This window comes from Meles meles, chromosome 6 (assembly GCF_922984935.1).
Source record: "Meles meles chromosome 6, mMelMel3.1 paternal haplotype, whole genome shotgun sequence".
Taxonomy (NCBI): Eukaryota; Metazoa; Chordata; class Mammalia; order Carnivora; family Mustelidae; genus Meles; species Meles meles.
Window position 1 is genome coordinate 50,467,678 of NC_060071.1, and position 24,014 is coordinate 50,491,691.

The 24,014-nt window shown below is 46.8% G+C and overlaps 1 protein-coding gene across 1 annotated transcript in view; it reads left to right on the forward strand.

Moving 5' to 3' along the window:
• The window catches only part of MAP2K1 (mitogen-activated protein kinase kinase 1), a 76,719-nt gene that overhangs the window by 37,913 nt on the left and 14,792 nt on the right, over positions 1–24,014 (forward strand). The window contains exons 3-5 of the mRNA XM_046008462.1: positions 933–1,079; positions 9,899–9,976; positions 10,534–10,585. Of these exons, the coding sequence (XP_045864418.1) occupies positions 933–1,079; positions 9,899–9,976; positions 10,534–10,585 (277 nt within the window). The remainder of the gene's footprint in view (positions 1–932; positions 1,080–9,898; positions 9,977–10,533; positions 10,586–24,014) is intronic.

A 24,014-nucleotide genomic window follows, 5' to 3' on the forward strand; every position in this document is an offset into this window, starting at 1 on the left:
GTTGTTTGCCTGCATTCCGGCCCTGTGGGTGCTTCTCCTGCATCTCCCTGCAGTGTGATATCTCTGTTCCCCGCCATGTCCCCATGAGGCCGGCGGTGTTGGAGGTGGACTCCTGTCCACCTGTGGTTCTCCTCTTTCCGAATGTGGCCCCTGCTATAGGAAGGCCGGGCTCTTGCGTGTTTCCTGGCCCACCAGCTTTCATCCCGTTGGCAAATGTTTGCTCGGCTGCTCCTTCCTTCTTTCAAGCAGTGTCCCTCTCCTCGGCCCACCTCCCGTCTGGCTTCTGCTAGCTGCTCCAGCCCACCACCATAACCGTGGCTGCCGGGTCCTCAGGCACTCCTTCTCTATGACCCTTGCTGGTGGCTTCGTCTTACTCAGTACCATTTCATATGGCAGATGTGTCTGTCAACCTGTCTCCTGGATGAAACCAGGGACAGTGTGAGGGGGTCATAATGTGGCACCTGAGGCCCTGGCTGACTGTCTACCCCCTCAGACACAAGAGGTTAAGGGGCAATCTCCTGGGCAGCTGAGGTCCACATGCCCAGTTCCTTATACCCTTCCACTCTTGAAGCCCTCGGGTGTCAGCCGAGTCCTCAAGGCTGCTTTTCCCCTCATCTCTCAGCTTCACAGTTCCTTTTGGAGGAAACTCTCCATTCAGCTTTGTTCTTGGGAGGGGTAAGCTTCCCTCTTCCTCACTCCTGGCTCTAGAGGCACAGCTGCCCTCCCCTGGCTCTAGCTACTCCAGTCCTAATAACCTGCCTTGATAGGTTGGCACTGAGTGCTTTGGTCAGGTGGAAACTTGTTACACTGTGCCTGTCTCCTCTCTTGCTGCCTTTAAGAGCTTAAGCATTGAAGAACGCTCCCATCCACCCATGCATTCATGCCTCTGTGTGTTTTTAAAGCCTCTTTTCCTCCTACTTCTCTTTCCCCAGCTCATTCACCTGGAGATCAAACCTGCAATCCGGAACCAGATCATAAGGGAGCTGCAGGTTCTACACGAGTGCAACTCGCCCTACATCGTGGGCTTCTATGGTGCATTCTACAGCGATGGCGAGATCAGTATCTGCATGGAGCACATGGTATGTGGCAGTCTTCCAGGCTCTGGGGCAGTGGCCTGGGAGTGGGATGGCTCTGGGCTCATCTTTGGTTTGGGATGCGACCGGCTGCCTCCCTGTTCCTCCCTGCATCCATATCCCTGTCTTGGACATCTGGGAAGCATGACTGTAGAACCTTGAATAATAACCAAAGACAATAGGCCTCTTTCTGAGGTCCCCTCCTTTCTGCAAAGAGAGGTGACAGCAACCAGGTAACCTGGCGGGAATGCCCAGAGCACATCTCCCAACTTTCTTGCCCCCAAGATTTTGATGTGGGTAAAATCTGGTTAGTGTAGTTTAAATCCATTTATGATGTGCAGTGTCGTGTGCTAGGCACCCGGTTCTGGGGTTGTGGAGATGAGACATTGCCGTCCTCAGAGTCAGTAATCTGCTTTAAGGACAGTTCAGAGGGGTTCTTTGGGCGTGCAGAGAAGTAATGCCACCTGGTACACATCAGAGGGGGCAAATAAGGGGGCGCTTACGGATTAATTGTGTGGACCTGAGTTACCAGTCTTTGTACCATTAGCTGCCTAGAGTCCCTTCCTGCTTTTCCCAGTGCCTAACAGTAATAGTAATAGTAACAGTAACAGTACCCAACAATAATAATGTTAGCAGTACTAATACAGATTAATGTGTCGGGTATGTATCCTGTCATGTACTACCTAACACAGATTGATACTTTACTGCGTTTTCTCAACAACCTGATTGGCTGGGTAGATCATCTGCAATTTACAAATGAGGAGACTGAGGCTCAGAGAAATGAATGACTTGCCCAAGGTCCTGCAGCTAGTTAATGGAATTAGAATTTAAACCAAGACTGTCGGACCCCAGGGCCAGTACTTCGTTGAATCCCCTGGATAGTGATCGAGGCTCTCTTTCCATCTGGGACGCCAGAATTTCAGAGAGAGAAGCTGGCTTCATGATCGCTGTTTTTCCCTGTCCCCGTGAGGGAACAGGGGACTTTGGAATTCGACATGTTTTTGTTTTATTTTTTTAAAGATGTTATTTATTTGACAGAGAGAGAGAGAGGGAACACAAGCAGGGGGAGTGGGAGAGGGAGAAGCAGGTGCCCCGCTGAGTAGGCAACCCGATGCAGGGCTCGATCCCAGGACCCTGGGATCATGACCTGAGCTGAAGACAGACGCTTAATGACTGAGCCTTCCAGGCGCCCTGGAATCCAGGATGTTTATTCATATCTCCCTTCTCCACAAAAATCCAGGTAGACACTGTTTTGTTTGCCACTGTGTCTCCAGCACCCAGAATAGTCCTGGCACACAGCAGGTGCTCAGTAATGACTTGTTTACAGACTGTCACCTTCTTGTCAGGACCTCGGGCACGTTTCTTTCTGATTCTCTTGTTTGCTCCTTTTGTACAATGGCCATTCCTCTACCTCCCTCTTAGTAAATGGGTTCTCGAGGATTAGGGAAGATAGTGGAGTCAGTCTTGGGGCACTGAGTCCAGGCCTGGCTTCTGTGAACAGTAGCGCCAGCTTCATTCTCACTGGAGCTGACAGCTCAGAGATGAGGGCTGACGTGACCCAGTCTGCGCACTTCTGGCTGCCGTGCTTCCAGTTCTCGGAGCCGGGGCGGGTGGGGGTGGGGCGCGAGTGTCCCTCAGCAGCTGCACTTCCTTCCTGGTCTGACCTCTGGAAAGACAGCCCTGGCCTTAATGAACTCCAGGAGTACCTGCCAGGGAGGTTTGTCCCTTGCCGGTGCCCCATTACTTTGAACTTCTCTTCATGGGAACGATCGGGGGGTGCCGTGCACACTTTTGGAGGCATCTGCTGACTGGTGGGGAGCCGTGTGGAAAGCAGACCCTGAAACATCTGTGTGCTTGAGGGCCACTGAGAAAGCTCTCCTTCCTCTTGCTTGAACGGGAGTGTAAGCAGCCTCTGGGAAGCACGTGAATATGTCTGATTTGGTCCTCCCTCAGTCTTGGGGTGCTAATATTTTCCCCTTGGGTCTTAGCCTCCCTTTGGCGGGGTGCAGCGCAGGGCGAGGGGCTGTGCCTTATGCTTTGCATTTCTTGGGTGCTTTGTGCTGATGATGGTTGTTTTTCTAGCTCTCGCCCAGAGTTTTGGATGAAGATGGGTAACTGGCAGGGGAGGTCCTTGAGAACTAGAAGGGGGAGAGGTTGGAGGTAATGGCCAGAGGAGGCTTTTCCCTCGTAGGTGTTAATGCAATAATGGAAGGTGAAACACAATAATGGAAGGTGGGAGGCGGCATGGCTAGACATAATAGTGACTAGCTCTCCCATCTTCCATCACTTGGCAAGTCCTTTCCATGTCATGGAAGTTATTAATCCCATCAACCCTCTCCTGTGAGACACAGTGTGGACCACCCTCCCTAAGGTGGTAGATGCAGGGAACATGGCCTTGAGAGCTTAGTAATTAGTCCGAGTTCTAGAACCAGAAAATGTCAGTGAGCTCAGTTCTAACTAGTGTCTCTGACCAGGTCTGCTTTCTTTAAATTTTAGGCTCTCTCAGGATTTTCTCGTCTGTGCAGAGAAATGTTTGGAGCAGCTAGCTCTTCTCTAGGGGTCCTGCCCCCCCGCTAACACCTGTGTCTCTGTGGTTTTTGGCGCTTATAGCCAGTCAGGGTTTACATTAGTTAGCATGGATTCTGCTTCACAAACACTTACTTGTGTTGCCTGTGATGTGAAGGGTGCCACAGGAGCCTCTGGGACATGGAGACCCTGTGAGCGGCCTCTCCTCCAGAGCTGGTCGCAGGCCGGATGGCTGTGCTCTAGGGCATTCTTAGGTGAGGAGTGTCCATGTGTACAGAAGGGCTCCTGAGCACCAGCTCTCTGTCATCTCATGGCTGCTGTCTTCTGAGCCATCAGGTAACTTCCTGAATTCCCTCCATGTCCCTCAGCGTTCTCCCTTTGTTAGAGGAACAAGGATGCTACGTGTCAGGTGAGCATGGTTGAACTCCAGGGTGCTTGCCTCAGAGGTTAGGATTAGGCCCCAGACATTAATAGGCAGCGGCCTTTTCATTTATTCAGAACTTGCTGGAACCTGTTCTGTTAGCCTTATGTTGCCTCTTGCCGTGAGGAATTCAGTCTTTTTGTCTTCAATGCACCTGTAGTGAGGCTTCCTCATTCTGGAATCCTTTATTCACTTGGGATTCTTGGCTGTTGATCACACCTTTGTGCCTCTTGCTCTGCCCTTCCCACCCAGCCTTTCCCTCCAGGAGGACGTGAGGACTCAGGACGGGACAAGGGTCGGTTTCCCATCCTCTCAGTTCATTTCCAGTATCTTCAGGTCAGGTTTCCTCTCATGGATTTGGCTTTGTGGGCATGGTAGGGTTCTCCCACAGAAGCAGAAGATATCTCTGGAGTTACCCCGGGGAGCCTGAGCCTAGAAGGTTGGCTTTCAGAAGCTGGGAGGGTCAAAACCTTTTGAGGGCCAAACACAGTGTCTGGCACCCGTTGGGTGAAATGTGTCAAGTGGCTGAGAGGGCACGTCAGGCCTGGGGCACGGTGGGAGAGAGTTAGGCCTGGGCTTTTCTGTTCCAAGGTATCCCCAGTCACCGAGAGCAGCTGGAACAGTATGTTAATGCTGACAGAGAGGCTCAGAGCGAGCAGAGGCAGGACTGTGTGGTGAGGCTCTGTGGCCTGAGGTCCAAGCAGCCACGCTCCAGAGTAGCTTTCTGCTCCAGCCCCGGACCCGCTCACGCCTTCTTCGCCCCTAAGCAGCCCTTCCTCCAAGAGCAGTCCTATCCTGGCCTCCTCCGACAGAAGAGCTCTCTGACTGCTCATAGCCACTTCTCTTTGGGGATTTCTGTTCTGTCTCAGCTTCCACATTTCAAAGGTGTTGTTGTTTAGACCCTGTGTGTTAGCCACGTCCCAACTTCAGAGGTTCTTGGCTTCTGTCTTTGTCACTGTCTCTGTGTGTTCTTTGTGGCTAACATTTCCGCCAACACTTCATTAATTAGGACAGTTTTAAACACAGCGAGGTGTAGTATACACTGTAAACCCAGCACCCAGATTCTGTGCTTACGGTTTTGCCATATTTGCTTGACCACATATTGCCTATCTATCCCCAGCCCCATCATTTTTTAGATGCATCTTAAAATGAATTTGTGTCCCTGGCATCCATGGGACAAATTCATCCTTCTTCTAAAGCGCTCAGCCTAGGGCTGACCTCTGCTAGAAAGAAGCTGTGCTCGCACTGCCCAGTCTGGATGGTTGAGACCCGAAGGGTGAATAGATGTCCCCTGATCAGGATAGGAATCTCCTGCCCTGGGGGAAGTAGGTGCCTGCTCAGGTGGTAGCTGAGCAACTGGGGACCTGAGGATTCAGGGGGAATGGTTCTCAGGCGGGAGTAAAAGCTTTTGAGCTCCTTTTTTCCATAAAGCATTGTCTCTTCTATAGAAAACCTTCACAAAAGCACCATTGATTTACTTAATAATTGGCTTCTAAAAATAAGTACAATTTCAGCAGCTTCAGTCAAGGAAGGCAAGTCCTTGGCAACAGTGAAGTGAAATTAAAAGGTTGTAAGGTGAGTTGTAGGCAGCTCTGGGTAATTCTGACTCTGGTTCATGCTTCGTAAATGTTGCTAATAATCCCATTGTTCACACTGTAACTCTGCTCACAGCTGGGAAGGAGGTGAAAGGAAAGAGAGCCAGGGTTTCTTCCTTTTTAATAGGAATATTTATCCCAACCCCCCAGGGAAAGCGTGAGCCAGGCGGCCCTCTGTCTTAGGCTGTGGAACCTGAGAACCAAGGAGTTAGCATTTCTACCTCATTTGAGTCCGATTTTGACAGAGTTGCTTTGTTACCTGCATAGTCCTCCCTGATAATTAGAGGCAAAGCCGATCAGACAAAGGATCTGAAACCACATCCAACTGGAAGCAGGAGAGATGGCTGGGAAGCTTTCTGCACTGGAGTCCCTCTTCCCACTGGTAAAGGAAATTGAGCAGTGCATTCATGTTTCTAGAAGCCCGCTGACTTAGATGTGGTTACCTGGGTTCTGATGTCCTGATTTGGCCATCAGGGGCCTGCGACATTGTGAAGGCAGCCAGGTCCACAGGGTGACTCGAAACTCAGCCTGGATCACAGCTTGGGTAGGACTCTTCCAAGGATTCTTAGAAAATAAATGGTTCTACAGGGGAGCTCTGTTTGGTTCTAGATTAATGATTGCACTCTCATGTCTGTGGGGGAGTTCTGGCACATAAGAAATTTTAGGTTGAATTTCAGAATCTTCCATCGTGCTCTTGGGTTGACTGGCCCACCCACTGTTAATACTGAGGAGAAGACAACCTATTTGGGGGTACTCGAGGGTATTTGGGAATTCGCACTTGTACTGCTTTCTTCTCCCTCAGCATCTGTAATTCAGAGTTGACTGTGATAGAGAGTGATTGGTCTAAATTCCCCTTTCTATAAGCCTAGGATTTTTAAGTGGATAATCTATTTTTAGCGTTGTTTTAGGAGACATTTCTTGAGGGGTCTGTATCCCTGAATGAATCTTACTTATTTTCTCACCTCCTGTAGAAAGAAAGTGGTGTTCTATCTATCTTAGAGTGCTGTTGGACAAAATGGACATTTAGTAAGCACTGTTGTTATTTGATTTGTAGATTTAATACTCCACTTTCATAAAAGAGTTCAATAATTTAAAAAGGTAAAGCATTTATTCAGTGTGGAAAATTTGCAAACAGAAGAAAAGCACAAAGAAGGAACTATGATGCAACAGAAATCCCTCATTGTCTTACCATCTAGATGAGAAGTAACCGTTGGTAACATTTTGGGTGTTCTGGTTTTGTGTGCATATGCAAACACTTTTTTACGTGTATAAAAGTGGGACTATGGGGTGCCTGGGTGGCTCAGTCAGTTAAGTGTCTGCCTTCAGCTCAGGTCTTGATCCTAGAGTCCTGGGATCGGGTCCCACACCAGGCACCTTTCTCAGTGGGAAGCCTGCTTCTCCCTCTGCCTGCTACTCCCCCTGCTTGTGCTCATGCTCTCTCCTCTCTCCTTCTGACAAGTAAATAAGTAAAATTTCAAACAAATAACATTTATATTTAAAAAAAGTGGGAACATGTTCTGTCCTTCTGTTTATCATGTGTGCCTTGTTCTGGGACCTTACAGTCTGTGTGTCACCGAGGCTAGATGGTTTTGGAGGCAGGAAGCTTACAGAGATGTCCCTCTGCTTGGCCATGTCTTGCTGCCTCAGGTGCAGTTTCCATGTCCCTCCTGCTGCCAGCTCTTCCCTTAGCCCCTTCCTCCTCTGAGCACCTGTAGTGATGTCTTTTTTCCTCATTCAACTGTTTGTTCCCTGCCTTGTTTCAGAGGAGGATTTGAGGTGCCCTGCCTCATTGAATGTTCTTTCTGCCCAAGCAGAAGGTGTTTGTTTCTGTATTTACAGGTTTTTCCATCCCTAGTTTCTCACATGTGCCTGTGCTTTCCACAGAGGTGATTAGTAAATGACATTGGTAACTGCTCAGGGTAGATGAGATACTTCAAAAACCAGTCTCTTTCTCTCTCAGATACTTAAACAACAACAAAAAATGGGGCTCTTGCACGGCTCAGTCAGTGGAGCTTCTAATGCTTGATTTTGGCTCAGGTCGTGATTTCAAGGTTGTGGGATCCAGCCCAGCAGGATCTGCGCTCAGCGCGGGGGGGCATCAACTTGGGTTTCTATTTCCCTCTCCCTCTAGCCCTTGCCCTCCACGACCCGAGCCGAAGGCAGATGCCCAACCATCTGAGCCACCCAGGTGCCCCAAACTCAGACTAATTTTTAAAGGTTTATTTATCTTGAGAGGGAGTGCATGCACATGTGAGCAGTGTGAACAGGGTGAGGGGTAGAGGGAGAGGGAGATTAAGACCTGAGCCGAAATCAAAGAATTGGACCTGTAACTGACTGAGCCACTCAGGTGCCCTCCGAGTGCCTTTTTTTCTTTTTTTAAAAGTTTAAAATTTAAACTCAGTTTAATTAACATGTAGTGTATTGTTAGTTTCAGAGGTAGAATTTAGGGGTTATCAGTTGTGTACAGCACCTGGTGCTCACTGCATCACGTGACCTCCTTAATGCCCATCACCCCGTTACCCCATCCTCCACTCCCTTCCCCTCCAGCAGCTCTGTTTCCTAGGGTTAAGAATCTCTTATGGTTTGTCTCCCTCTTTGTTTCTGTCTTAATTTATTTTTCCTTCCCTTCCCCTGTGTTCGTCAGTGTTTCTTAAATTCCACACAAGTGAAATCATATATTTGTCTTTCTCTAATTGACTTATTTCACTTAGCATAATATCCTCTAGTTTGATCCATGTCATTGCAAATGGCATTATTTTATTTTTTTGATGGCTGCATAATGTTCCAGCATGTGTGGTTGTGCACGCACGGTGGGAACACAGACACATCTTTATCCATTCATCTGCTGATGGACACCTTGGCTCTTTTCATATTTTGGCTGTTGTGGACTTTGCTGCTCTAAACAGTGGGAGGCATGTGCCCCTTCAAGACACTTCATTTGTATTCTTTGGATAAACCTAGTATTACAATTGCTAGGTCTTAGGGTAGCTCTGTTTTTCACTTTTTGAGGAACCTCCATACTGTTTTCCAGAGTGGCTGCACCGGTTTGTATGTGAAAGGTGGTTCCCCTTTCTCCGCATCCTTTCCCACATCTGTTGTTTTCCTGAGTTGTTAATTTTAGCCAACAAATGCCATTCTATAAAGCGAAATCAGAATTACTTCTCTCTTCTGCATATGTAACACTTTTCTTAAGCATTTGTTTTATTAGGAGTTGTATATTTACCCTTCTAGTTTGTACATTTTATTTTTTTAGAGGTTTTACTTATTTATTTGAGAGAGAGTGAGTGAGAGAACATGAATGGGGAAGGGGGTTGGGGAGAAGGGGCAGAGGGAGAGGGAGAAGCAGACTCCCTGCTGAGCAGGGAGCCTGATGTGGGACTCGATCCCAGGAACCCCAGGATCATGACTTGAGCTGAAGGCAGATGGATGCTTAACCGACTGAACCACCCAGGTACCCCTGCACATTTATTGAGGATGGGAACAGGTCTTTTTTTATATCTCTATCCTCCGTAGAATTTAACACCACTTCATAACACTTGGTAGGATTTGTGGAATGAATTACTACTTTCTGTGGCAGTTTTCTTTTGATTTTATTAACTGATTTTTAAGGATAATACCAAATACAAGTTGTGACTTATATGCTGGTGATAAAGGTGATAAAATGGCTGACATTTATTGAGCATTTACTATGGGCTAGATGTTGTCCTGAGTGCTTTGCATATATTAGCTTGTTTAATGTTTATAGTCACCCTATGGTTATTATAGTAGCCTTAAAATATCACCCCCATTTTACAAGTTGTGAGTTAACATGGTCAAAGTTCCCTTGATGGTAAGTGGCAGAGTTGGTGGGATGTGAATTTACATGGTTTGCCTCTGGAGCCTCTGGTCCTAACCATATATTATTCCTTCAGTTCAGCACAAACATCCCCCCCCCAAAGATTATATTTTTAAGTAATCTCTGCACTCAATGTAGGGCTTGAACTGTCAACTCCAAGATCAAGAGTCATGTGTTCTACTGACTGAATCAGCCAAGTGCCCAACACAGCTTTTTTTGATTCCTGGATTGGTAGTTCATTTAACGATTATTCATATGATTTGAGTTTTTGGTTATTTGATCCCTCCCACAGTGTTTTGCATTTCTATCTTTGAGGTTTGGAACAAATCAAACGGTACCCTTCCAGGGGGACTTGCCACATGTGAGATATCCTTCCCTGCTGAAGTTTAACACTTGAAAGAATAGTTAGAAACACTATCACTAAATGGACTGGTTTTCTTTTTTTTAGGATGGGGGTTCCTTGGATCAAGTCCTGAAGAAAGCTGGAAGAATTCCTGAGCAAATTTTAGGAAAAGTTAGCATTGCTGTGAGTATATTGTGCAATTTTTCTTCCAAGCCCCGTCATCAGGAAGTTAATGAGTTGGCAGAAAATGGACTTGGGAGGAAGATAGTAAGTCAGTCAAGGGAAAGTTTGTAAGAAGAGTAGGGTCTTCTTGCTAGAATTTTCCCTGTCTGGATTCTAGATACAATCTCTCTCTCTCTTTCTCTTGTCAGAATCTGAAAAGTGACCTTCTTTATATTAAAATCTGTGTCTACAGAAATAGGGACAGTGTGTCCAAAACAATTCCCACTGTGGCATGAAAAAGCCTCTTTTTATATTGCAGCTTTAGAAAAAAAGGGAATTCAAGCACAAGGGGTTTTAAAGTTGGCTAAGCCTGAAATAATCATTGTTGCTTAAAGAAACTCTGTACCATGTAAAAAGATGGTTTCTTGATAAGACAGGTTAAAAATTGAATACAAAATAAGGAAAGAAGGCAAATTTGTGATGTTAGATGAAATATTTTCTAGATCATTTCAAAATATGGAGGCTGACTAACCACCGTCATTTCCATTTCCCATCTTGTGACATTGTCTTTCTTCTAGGTAATAAAAGGTCTGACATACCTGAGGGAGAAGCACAAGATTATGCACAGAGGTAAGAAGTACTTGCTAGTTACTATGTTTTGAATTTTAGCTGAAATTGAAAAGTTGTTGCATCCTCTTGTGTGTTTTGGTTTGGTGTGAAAGCTATTGAATACTGTTTTTAATCTTTATAACAAGTCTTTGACTAGTTAGTTATTTAGTTTGTAGTAAGCTTTACACTGAATATGGGGCTTGAAGTCATGACCCTGAGATCGAGTTGCACGTTCTACTGACCTGCAGTCTCTAGACATTCTAGTAGGTGTGGAGGGATATCCCATTGTAATCTGAATTGACCTGCCCCTTGTGACTCACAGTGCTCAATATCTTTTCATGTGCTTTTATGCTTTTATGAAGATATCCCAGATATCTTCATTAGTAAGGCCTCTCTTCAAAGGTTTACCCATTTTTCCAATTGGGTTATCTTTTTATTATTAAATTTTAAGAGGTCTTTATATATTCTAGACAAGACTACCTGACAGATGAATGTTTTGCCAATAGTTGGTTTTGTCTGTGGCTTGCCTTTTCGTTTCTGTGTCTTTTGAAAAGCAAATGTTTTTTATTTAGATGAAGCTCAGTTTCTTGATTTTTTTTCCTTTAGACTTGGTTGTGCCTTTGGTGTCCCATATAAAAACTCTGCTGAAACAGAGTTCACCACGATAGTCTTCTGTCTTCTTTAGAAGCACTTTGTACCTTTAATTCATAGAGTTAGACCTGTGATCCACCGAGAGCTCATTTTTCTTTATGGTGTAAGATAAGAGTAAGGGTTCATTTTTCTGCATAAGAATATACAACCATTGGGGCAACATTTGTTGACGAGATGATTCTTCCTCTATCGAACTACCTTGGAATCTTTGTCAAAACTCAACTGACTACATATGTACATGTCTGTTTCTGAATTCTTCCTTCTGTTCTGTTTGATCTGTTATATTTAGCTTCACACCAACACCACTCTGCTGATTATTGCAGCTTTGTAATACATCTGGAAATCAGGTAGTCTGAGTGCCCCACCTTTGTTTTTCTTCTTCAAAGCTGTTTTGTCTGTTCTAGGCTCTTTGCGTTTCCATTTCTGTTTTAGATATAGTTTGTCAGTTCCACACAGAACGGTTACTGGGATTTTCAGTGGGATGGCCTTGAATCTACAGATCAGTTAAAGCAAAACCGACACCTTAACAACCCTGACCATGGGGGTAGTTGCGTAACAACATGAATGTATTCACTGCTAGAACTGTATGCTTGAAAATGGTTCAAATGGTAAATTTTATGTTATGCATATTTTATAATTTTTTAAAAAAATGCCAATTTTAGAAGTGGCTCCTAAGCTGGCCAGTTGATTCCATCAGCCCTCCTCACTCCTCTTGAGCCCTCCCTTCTCACACCTGTCACCATTAACACACTGCGGCTGAACGGACGTGGTCCACAGCCCTATGTTATCCATTTTTCTGGCCTCTGGCTTCTTCAGCTTTTTTAAATTCCCTGATAAACTTTATTGAGGTGTAATTTATATTGGATAAAAGACAGCCCCTTTAGCAGAAGGTTTGATGTGTGATGTTTGATAAATCCTCACATGCATCCAGCACCATAATTAGGATAGAACATTTCCACCACCCTAGAAGTACCCTTGCGCTTCTGATGCTCATTTCTCCTTAGACCTTCGGGCAACCACTGATGTGCTTTCTATCACTGTAGACTTATTTTTGCTTTCTCTATTTTATATAGGTGGAAATAGTTTGTACTTTTTTTTAAAGATTTTATTTGAGAGAGGGAGGGAGAGGGCACTGAGCAGGGGAGGGGCAGAGGGATGAGCAGGCTCCCCGCTGAACATGGAGCCCAATGCGAGGCTCGATCCTAGGACCTTGGATCATGACAGATCAAAGGCAGACGCTTAATGACTGAGCCACCTGGTGCCCCCCCCCCCACTCCGGCATGATGCCATTTATATAACTCTGGAAATTACAAACTGATCTATAGTGATGAAATGCAGACCAGCGGTTGTGTGGGGAGTGAGGGGAAGGGTGAAGGGAAGAATTAGAGGGGCACAAAGAAACTTTTGGAGGTAATATGTTTATAATCTTGATTGTGGTGATGATCACATATATATATTCTTCAAATGATACATTTTAAACATATGGGGTTTATTGTATGAAAATTACATACCAGTAGGGGCGCTGGGGTGGTGAAGTGGGTTAAGCATCCAATTCTTTTTTTTTTTTATAATTTTTTTTAAAGATTATTTATTTATTTGACAGAGAGAAATTACAAGTAGGCAGAGAGGCAGGCAGAGAGAGAGAGGAAGCAGGCTCCCTGCCAAGCAGAGAGCCGGACGTGGGACTCGATCCCAGGACCCTGAGATCATGACCTGGGTCGAAGGCAGAGGCTTTAACCCACTGAGCCACCCAGGCGCCCAAGCATCCAATTCTTGATTTCAGCTCAGGTCATGATCTCAGGGTCCTGGGTGGGATCCAGCTGCGTTTCAGGCTCTGCACTCAGTAGGGAGTCTGCTGGAGATTCTCTCTCTCCTTCTGCCCCTCACAGACTTGTTCCCTCTCTCTCTCTCTTTCTCTCTCAAGTAAATAAGTCTTAAAAAGAAGAAAATTTTAGGGGCACCTGGGTGGCTCAGTTGGTTAGGAACTGCTTTGGCTTGGGTCATGATCCCAGGGTCTTGGGATCAGGTCCCACATCGGCCTCCCTGCTCGTTGGGGAGCCTGCTTCTCCCTCTCCCTCTGCCTGCTATTCTGCCTGCTTATGCTCAGTCTCTCTGTGTCAAATAAATTAAAAAATATTTTAAAAAATTATATACTAATAAAGCTGCTAAGAAGCAAAAAAAAAAAAAATCCAAAAAACAGTGAAGTTGCTGAAAACAGTGAAAAAATAAGTTTCTTAAAAACAGCCAGGGAGGGGCGCCTGGGTGGCTCAGTGGTTTGGGCCACTGCCTTCGGCTCAGGTCATGATCTCGGGGTCCTGGGATCGAGTCCCGCGTCAGGCTCTCTGCTCGGCGGGGAGCCTCCTTCCCTCTCACTCTCTCTGCTTGCCTCTCTGCCTACTTGTGATCTCTCTCTGTCAAATAAATAAATAAAATCTTTAAAAAAAAACAGCCAGGGAGGGGCGCCTGGGTGGCTCAGTGGATTAAGCCGCTGCCTTCGGCTCAGGTCATGATCTCAGGGTCCTGGGATGGAGCCCCGCATAGGGCTCTCTGCTCCGCAGGGAGCCTGCTTCCTCCTCTCTCTCTGCCTGCCTCTCTGCCTACTTGTGATCTCTCTCTCTCTGTCAAATAAATAAATAAATAAAATCTTTAAAAAAAAAACAAAAACGGAAAGGGACAACCACTTTGAAAGAGAGTTTGGTAGTTTCTTTTGAAATTAAACCATACAGCCAGTCCATCAACCCCACATCTCACCATTGACTTAAGAGAAATGAATACATTTGTCCACATACAGACTCGAGCACAAATGTTCATAGCATCATTATTCACAGTAGCCCCAAACTAGAACAAACAAAATATTAATCACCAGACGAGTGAATAAACAAATTTTGATATATTTACACAACAGAATGCGACTCAACAATAAAAATGAACAAACTGTTGATACAACTTGGATGAATCTCAAAAACGTTGTGCTGAGTAAAAGAAGTCCTAGACAAAAGAATACAGACTGTAGGATTCCACATATGTGATTATCTAGGACAGACGTAATTAATCCACAGTAACATAGTAATAAAATAAAGTAGATTAGTGGTTTCCTGAGGGTGTGGGGGACTGGAGTGGGGATCGCCTTCAAAGGGATATGAGGAACTTTTTTTGGAGTAATCAAAATTTTAAATCCTGATTTTGGTGGTGGGTTCACAGGTGTATACTTCATTCGGAATGTGTCAAACTATACACTTGCAGTGCAAAGTTGTAGAAGGCTTCCTACTTTTAACCACTATCTACCATTTTGTCCTTTTTAGTAGCAGTAAGGAGATACAGTGCGACTTGTATGGGGAACAGTTTTCCAGCAGTATATAGACCTTGATCTGGGGTGTTTTTTGTTTTTTTTTTCCAGACCTCTGAATTCCAGGATAGAATATTCTAGTGTACTTACTTCTAGGAAATACGAGTAGCTGAAAGGAGAGGTGAAGTGAACATTTCCTGCGCGTGGGGCTGTGTTTGAGGGCTGCAAATGACATAAATTCTCACTTAGAGGGACCCATGCGGGACCATCAGTGTTGTAGGAGGATCTGGTGGAGGAAGGCCATTGTGTCATTTATAAAATAGAATCCTCTTGCCTCTTCCTCGGCTGCTGTGAGGATTCAGGAAATCACAGAACGCAGCTAGCACAATGGTTTACAGAAAGAGGGGCCTAAAAAGGTGAATTGCCTTCCTTCTGCCTTTATGTAGTTTGTGAAGAAATGGAGACCCAGCGAGACAGAATTCCTTTTATGAGCTGGACCTTTGCGTGCTGCTCCCTTCTGCTGTTAACTGCCTTTCCTGGGAATGCTTGCTTCCCAACCCCACCCCCTCCCTCATACTCATACCTTTTCTAGGCTAAGTCTGCTCATCTTTTCAAGTATAGCCCCGAGCCTTGGGACTCTGCCAGTTAAAGTTCAAATCCTAAGTCTCTTACATACAGGGTGTATAAACTCTGATTTATTTATTCATCCGTAAAATGAGGAGAGTTCATGCTAAAGGGCAGTAATTGCAAATTACACACATATTTTGTATATTTGTGAGGCTTAAAGGGCTGCCTCACATAAATCATTAATAAATAATGTTACTGTTTAGCTTAGTTACAGTGTTACTATAGTAATAATGTGACTGTTTGGTTCAGACATCTCTTCCAAGAAGTGTTCCCATGAACCAACCCCTTCCCAAAGCAGATGAAGTGCTTTGCATCTGTATTCCTCTGGCAGTGTCCATCCCTTTGTTACTGTAATGACTGTTTATCAAGGGCCTGTTATGTACCAAGTGCTGTATCATGTGCGTTCATTACTTTTCTCATTTATTGGTCACACGGACCTTGTCGTAGGTCTCTTTTGCCTGTATTCCAAATGTGGAAACCATGGCTCGGTGTTTGTTTCCCTCTCACTGGTCTGTGAGTGTCTGCAAGTCAGGGGCCATGTCTCATTCCTTTCTGTGTCCCCAGCCCCTAGCGGAACGGCAGAGAGTGGCTCGCCCTTCAAGGGCTGTTAAACGGGTGGAAGCGTGATTAACTTGTGCCAGAACACACAGGAATCAACAGTGGAACTGGGCCAAGAAGCGGTGTCTCCTGCTCCTAACATAGTCGTTCATCTAGGCCGGTGTTTTTCTCTTCCCGCTGCCTTCCACGTACCGTATGCTGTGTGTTTGATGGAGAGCTCTAACTTTATGTCTGTTCCAGAGAGAGGAAAGTTTCAGCCCATTCCTGGAATAACCAACTTGCTTTTCCCTTTTGCCTGGTGCTGCCCCCATTTTTCTCTGGAATTTCTTTTCTGGCTCCACCAGTTACCACTCTTTGGCATGAAGAGCTGCTCTGTGAGCCAGACGGGTCTCTGGACAGATACCTTTGTTGGAGAGTTCATTCCTTGCCCAGCCAAGAAGGGGAAGTCACTGGGACTTTGGCTCCAAGGAGCCATGTGCACAGGCAGCTTGGCCTGGCTCTCCGCGGTTCAGACTCCCACTGTCGTGCGTCTTTTCCAGAAGCCCTGAAAGAATTCACTGGGAGGCCTGGGCTGTGGAATGGTATTCTTGCACAATGTGATTCCTGAGCAGGAACAATGAGTGGATGGTTCCTGGAAACCTGAGTGAGGGTGACAGTGGGACAACTCAAGTCTCCCTGCGTCTGTCTTTAGGCTTCCTTGCTGCCAGTAATTTTCCCCTCTGGTCTAAATATATTCTTTTCCTGATGAAATTTAAACTCCATTTCTTCTCATTATGCCCTTGAGAGAAATGGGGAAGAAATGAAGAGGTTTTTTTCTCTGCCTCACATTCTTTATTCCCACTTGTTGATACTGATTTCCTGGTGATAACTTAGTGATTATTTCAGTGAGCTTTTGCTGTGGAATAAATCAGCCCAACACTTACTGGTTCATTTGTTTTTTATTTTTTTTCATTTTTTAAAAAGATTTTATTTAATTGTCGGAGAGAAAGAGAGCACAAGCCAGGGGAACAACAGGCAGAGGGAGAAGCAGACTTCCCACTGAGCAGGGAGCCCCATGTAGAACTTGATCCCAGGACCCTGGGATTGTGACCTGAGCAAAAGGCAGGTGCTTAACCTACTGAGCCACCCAGATGTCCCAGCACTTCGTAGTTTAAAAACAGCAGTGTATAGGGGCCCATGGGGTCTCAGTCATTTGAGCATCCAACTCTTGGTTTTGGTTCAGGTCATGATCTCATGGGTCGTGAGATCCAGCCCTATGTGGGGCCCCGTGCTCAGTGTGGGGTCTGTTCAAGATTCTCTCTCTGCCTCTCCCCCTGCCCTCTCTCTTTCTCTCAAATATCTTTAAAAAAGGAGAGAGAGAGAGAGAAACAGCAGTGTCTTACTTTCTGTAATTTTGTGGGTTGGTTGGGCCTCCTTATGTTTTTACTCATCCTCTGAGAAGTTAATGCCCTGGCTTCTTTCCACAATGGCCTTGGGGTTGAAACTACTACTGACGTAGAAGGAGGGCTAACCCTAGTCAAGCACAATTTAAAGCTCTGCTTCCGTCAGGTTTGGTAATGTCCTCTTGGCTGAGGGGGAAAAAAAAGAAGTCATGTGATCAAGTCAGGGCTTAAAATGTAGAGGGACAGATTCTGTCTCGTTGGGAGCAACTACAAAATATTATGGCCACAGTTTTTTCACTCTATCCTGGTGCCAGAAGTTCAGCGTTTGGGAATCCTTGGGCACGTTGTTTAACTTCTCCAAGCCTCAGGGAAATGGAGAGAATAGCCTTCCTCCAGGGCTCTGAGGATTGAGACGATGCCTACACGCACTTAAAAAGGTGCTTGACCGACACAGTTGACATATATGTTATGGCCGCTTAGCAGATGAATTAGTAGGTTTTTATGATTGCCAGACGCTGGTTTAAGCATCTCAATACACTTAAAAGTTTTGAGACCCTGGGAAAGTTCAGAGAATTTTTTGAAGAGCTGGACCGACACACCCTGTGGGGCAGGGATCCAGGCTGCTCTGGTTGGGAGGCTGGATTGTGTCAGCAGAAAAGCCGCTAGCTTCCATGGGTTGCTTCAGTTTTCTTAGCCTCACGGCAGGTGTGGTACTAATACTCACCAGTTGCTTTTTCAGGGAGAGGAAGAACCATACGGGTAGTTGGGGAGAAACTTTTCATGTGCCATTTAGCTCATGTTTTTACAGCTAGGTAGCAGTCTCTTGAAAGTTTTTGTTTATCTTTAGTCGACGGGGTGAGTTGAAGGACCCTTGGTCCTAGTGGGATACCCTGCCTGGGCCTGCATGTGGCTAGCTCTCCTGCATTACTGATGTGTCCATGCTGGGTGCAAACCAGGTTCTCCCCCTCATTCCTGGAGTGATTTGTCTCTGCTGCCACAGAGTAGGACTTCGTGGGCAGGACTGGTACAGCTGATATTCCCAGTGTTTGAAGTGATGGCCAGCTGTTCTGGACTCTTCATTTGTAGGGAACGCTCCTCCGAAGGCAAGCTCCCCCCCCCCCCCCCCCGCCCCCTGCCCCGGGAGCCAGCTGCACCTCGCACAGCCTTAGGCTGGATAGGGAGCTCACGATCCATCACTGTGCTTGTCACACCTGCCTTTGGGTTGGTGGGTGGTGGAGAGGGGCATTAAGTCCTGGGACCAGCCCACAAATCCAATTCCCTACCTGACCCCTGCCCCTGCCTGTCCCCCTGCCTACCCCCATGCCCCCTCGCCTGGGATGCTTGGTGGCAAAGAAAAACAAAGACTGGTAGGGAACCAGTGTGCTGTGATCCTGTAGCCAGGGCACAGGGGTGCAAGAGCACTGGACTCTGGGGGTTCCAAACAGACCTGGTTTGGCCACTGGCCGCTGGCAAAATCCAAAGTCAGAGAGAGGACTCGTGGTGAAAAAAGAAAGGAATTTATTCCAGTGAGACCGACACCAGGAAGATGATGGACTAGCATCTCTAAAGTGCTGGAAACACTTTCTTTTTCTTTTTTTTTTAAAGATTTTATTTATTTATTTGATACAGACAGAGATCACAAGTAAGCAGAGAGGCAAACAGAGGGGGAAACAGGCTCCCCGCTTAGCAGAGAGCCCCATGTGGGGCTCGAGCCCAGGACCCTGGAATCATGACCTGAGCTGAAGGCAGAGGCTTAACTGATTGAGCCACCCAGGCGCTCCACTTTCGGTTTATATGAGGAAAATGTGGGACAGAGGTCAGGTTTGTCATTGTCTTGGGGTCAGTCACACACGGTCTTGTTGGCATCAGGGCAGTCCTTATGGCTTGAGGGGATAGTTCCCATCTCAGGATGCTTTTCTCTCCAGGTCTTTTGCCTGAGTTAGAAGAGGAGCTGGAAAGAAGAACTTCATTATTAGAAAGAACAGACTGAGGTCAGAGAGGTAGTAGAAGTCCTCTGTCCATCTGTCCTGGCATTGGGTAGACATGTATTCTCTTTCCCTTGGGTGTTCAAAGGACGGAGCAGCCTGTGTGGCTCAGCCTGGCGTGTGTGGTTTGTGGGCTGGTGGTTGGGGAGTGTGGGTTAGATGTGTGAGCCCCCTGGGAGTGTAAGCTGTGTCCAAAATCTCTGGGTAGTGTCCCGGTGTATGGTCATGGCTAGGTACATGCTCATGTTGCTCCATGTTTATTTGCCCTTCTCCTCGTTGGCTTCCCCCATCCAAGGAAAGTAGAATCTGTATAATATTCATAGAATACCTACCAAGTTCAAGGAACAGGGTGAATCACTACAGAGGGCATAAAGATGGCTCAGAAATGAATTGTGTCCTCCAGTAGCTTAGAGTTTAACAGGGGAAAAGTGACTCTAAATACACGGTGGAACACAGCCAGTGTCATTTTTTATGCATGAATCGCTACCCTGCCAACTTTCAAATAGAATTTGATGTGATATAATTAGTCAGGATTCTTTGGTTGTGTCAGAAATCCAGTGCAAGATTACTTAATGAAAAGAGGGACTGTATTGGCGTGGGTTACCTGTTAGAAGGCAGGGATGAACATGGGGTTGAAATGACAGTTTTAGGACCCTGTTAACCCCCGGCCTTAAGCCTCGTGTTGTGGGCCTCCTGTATAGTTGGAATCTTTTCACTGGGGGCAACATGGACGCCTCCAACCCCGGGGGTTAGTACTGTGTTCCTCAGAAAGAGATCTGCCACTCCTGTGGGATTGAATCATTGATTGGCTCTGCTAGCAGTGCCCGCCCACTGCTGGGCCAATCACTGTTTTCCAGGGGCTAGCGTAGTCTGGTTGGCCATCTGGGATTATAAGCCCACCCCCCAGCAAGATAGATGGGGCTTCTTGGTTGACTCCCTAGCAGAAACCCCAAAAGAAAAGAGGGGGTTGATTACTGGAGGGTGGGGAGTTGGAACAGATGCTGAAAGCTAGCAAGTTAGGAAGAAAAATTATTTTTCGCTACAAATAACGATTAAGCCCTGGGTCAGAGAGACAGAAACTGTTAACAGATCAAAACAGTAATTACACATTTAAGCAGAGGTGGGCAGACTGGTGGCCCACAGGCCACATATGGTGTATTGCCTATTTTTGTAGGGCCTGCAAGCCAAGAATTGTTTTTCAGAATTTTGTGACATGTGATAATTGTGTGAAATTCAAATTTCGGTGTCCATAATGAAGTTTTGTTGGAACATAGTGTGCTTATTTAAGTGTTTTCCATGACTTTTTGTGCTGTAATGGCAAAGGTGAGTGGTTGCTTGTGAAAGAGACCGTATGGCCCTCAGAGCCTAAAAATATTTGCTCTGTGATCTTTGTCAGAAAAAGCTTCCTGACTACGGAGTTTTAAGGGGAAGATGAATTCCCTGATTGAGGAAACTTTAGAATTTAAGCACAAGATTCAGCTCTAAGGTTTTCAGCCTTGAGTGCTTGGTGAAACCATGGATGGCATAGGTAGGAGAGAGGGTTTTTCCCTGATGCTGAAGCTCAGAAAGGAATTAACCACAAAGGTTTTGAGGCAGTTTTTCCACTCCCTGTGGAAGGAGCCCCTAGATCTGGTGCATGTAAAAGCTGGCTCATGTGGTTAGGCTGAGTTCCAGGGTGGGAGGTCGGGGTCCTAAGGATGTAGCTCCACTTCATGCTACTTAAAGCAGTGATTCGTGTTTCCAGCCTGTTCTTCGTAGCCTGCTCCACTAATCAAGGTCTTATTTTGATCGAGACTCTGAAGAAACATTATGTAAGTTAAAGTGACAGACAGTTCATACAGCTTAGCCCATAAATTGTTTTTCCCTTGGAGTTGCTGGCTAGTGAAGATCAATAAATGCCAAGAATAGTTTTAAATGTTGCCTCAACTCGTTTTTCTTTTCCTTCAGTCAGACGGGGCAGTGTGTGGCCTGTCTCATCATGTTGTGCTGTGCTGGATGAGGACCCTGGGCCCGCAGCACCCCCGCACAGCCCGCCTTGATTTCTCAGGGGGGTGCACGGCCAATGGCTCTCTTCAGAGCTAGAGTAGTTTGTACTGGGGGCCATCCTGTTGGGAGGGCACTCTGGGCAAGTTCCTTATTGCCTGGGGAGCGGTCAGGTTTGAGTGAGAGTTAAATCTTCTGCCGAGACTTCGAGAGTGCTTCTGGATCTCAGTCCCGGGGACAGCTGGGGTCTCCAGAGCACGTTGTGGGGGTGTTAGCAACAGTCCCTGGAGGAACCGTGTCCTCAGCCAGGGTCAGGGTTTAGACCCCCAACGTCTTCCTGTCGCTGTCGGCACTGACAGGCAAGATCAGAAGTGGCCCAGATATGTTTTTGGTTGTTGTCATTTTGCAAGCTGTTTGTGGCAGACTCACCTGTGGTGAGTTTCTGAATGGCTGCTTCTGTGATCCTTGGCAGACACTGTCCTACCTGCTGGTCCTCTTCTGGTGTCCTGCCAGACTTCCCTGAGCAGAAAGTCACAGTGGCCCCTGAGGCTGCACACGGGGTTCTGTACTGTACTGATGACAGTCCCTGTCTGGGTGGCAAGGGTGTGTCCCGTGGCCTCCATCTGTAGGCTGCCCCGGGCGTCCAGGAAGTGGCCGGGCTGTGCTCCTGCTTCCTTTGCCGGCCAGTCTTATCCACCAGTCATGTGGTGACAGCCTCGGGGGGGCAGTGAATTTACCGGAAAAACCGATTCCTTTGAACTCACTCTAGACTGCTCTACCTTACAGATGGAGAGAAACAGAGAGTGGCTAATTAGTAGCTAGAATCCAGCATGCTGGTCTCTTGGTGAGAAATGTGAGTCACGTTCTCTCTAGAATTACCTCAGCTGCTAGACCCACAGCGATGGATGATGGCTCCAGATGAGTGTCTCTTAGCTCTTCAGGAGAGGCAGATGGGCTGCTGGAGGAGGGAGAGTGCTTCCTCAGTCCCCCGGGGGAAGCACTGTGGAGGGGGTGTCATGTGTGCCGAGCTCTACAGCAGGGAGATGGTACACAGGTGGCAGCATCTGCGAAACGAATACCAGGTGGAGCGGAGCCCAGGAATCGTGGCACGGAGGCAGGAAACACAGGAAATAGCAGGTTGTTTGGGTTGTCTAGGGTTCCTGATGGCAAGTGGTGGGAGTCCGGTAAGGGATGCTTGAAGCACTCAAGGGGGTTCTTCACGGTCCTGCCCAGGAGCTGAACATTATCATAGGCAGCGGAGAACAAAGGAGGTGGGTCCTACACAGGGAAGTCAGGTGAGCTATGCTTTGAAGAAGAGGGCCCTGGCTGTTGTGGCTAAGATGAGCTGGAGGGAGGGGAGAGGTCAGTTAGGAGGCCGTTGGCATGGTCCAGTAAGAGAAAGTATGGGTCAGTATAGTAGCCCGGTGCGGGGAGAGGGGAACAGGTGCAGGGGGAGGTGGTCAGGGTTTATTCTGGGAAGCCCCTGGAGAGCCAAGGGCAGGTGCGGTGCATTCAGATGGGGAAGGGGGAGAGGGGTTAGAAGACTTGGCCAGGGACTGGTCCCAAGCTGGCTGTCGTGCAAGGGAGAGTGAGGCCCAAGCCTGTGCCTCAAGGCTGTACCTGGTCCCTTTAGGAAAGTCCTGTTGGCCCAGGCTGAGGGTCCTGAAAGAGCTGTGTCATGTTCCTTCTCATGTCACAAAGCCTCATTTCTAAGGGAAACCTGGAGCTGGGACTGGCACTCTCCTCAGTTACAGATAACTTCTTGAGGAGGACCATGGGCCCAGGAGAGCATGCCTGAGTCAGAAATCAGGTGATGAAGCGAAGAGCAGATGTCATTAACTGTTATTCAGGATGGAGCCCAGCTTCTGCGGCCCCGCACTGCAGAGTGACCACGTCATCTAGTGGTACATCTCGGCGTGAGGCTGGGAGCCAGCCGAGCAGGGAGCCTGATATGGCTCTTGATCCCTGGACCCCCGATCATGATGTGAGCTGAAGGCCGCTGCTTAACAACTGAGCCACCCAGGCGCCACGGTCTTGCCTTACTTTGGCGGAGTTTTGGCCGCCATAAATACAGCGATGTTACTAGAAATTCTCTCTCACTTGGTATTTAAAAATGAGCAGATCTCCGGCTCTCTCTACCTTTCCTTTTTCCAGTGTCTTTTCTCCCCCTCTCCAGCTGCTGAGCAAATTAGCCTTCAGCCTGTCAGAACAGAATTTCCCTTTCTTGAATTGTGGATGCTAAGCATCCAAGTTAGCATTGTTTTCCTGCCTGCAGGTGGGTGATTGGCTTTGTGATAGACCACAGATCGTCTGGCCTCTGAATTGGCCTGCATCCTGCAAAAGGGAAATGTGTGCTTGAAGGCAATTCCTTTTCTTTCTTCTTCTTTCTCTCTCTCTCTCTCTTTTTAAAAAATTTTATGTATTTATTTATTTGAAAGAGAGTGAGCAAGAGAGTTCGCATAAGCAAGGGGAGAAGCAGGCAGAGGGAGAAGCAGGCTCCCCACTGAGCAAGGAGCTTGATGCTATGCGGGACTCAATCCCAGGATCCCAGGATCATGACCTGAGCCGAAGGCAGACGCTTAACCAACTGAGCCACCCAGGCACCCAGAAGCATTCTCTTTTAATGGAAAAGTTACTTTGTGATCTTTGGGAAGGGACATCTATTTCTTTAAGCCTTGATTTCTCTGTCTGACTGCCTTTCCCCCTTTTCTTTTCCTTTTACTGTCTCTTCCCACCCCCCATCCTCTTGAGTATAACCCCTATACCTTTTGCTGTGGCTTTTGTTACATCCTGTTTTAAAAATGTTGATCATTTCTTAGAATGGCATGTACTAATGAAAACCAAATTCTGAAAAAGAAAAATGGATTCAGAACGCTCCCAGTAATGTCTCGTTTAATTGTTAACATTTGCGTGCCTTTTGGGTCAGGAGATGAACACTGAATTTGCAGAAAGGGGTGCACAAAGGTAGAAAACGAAAG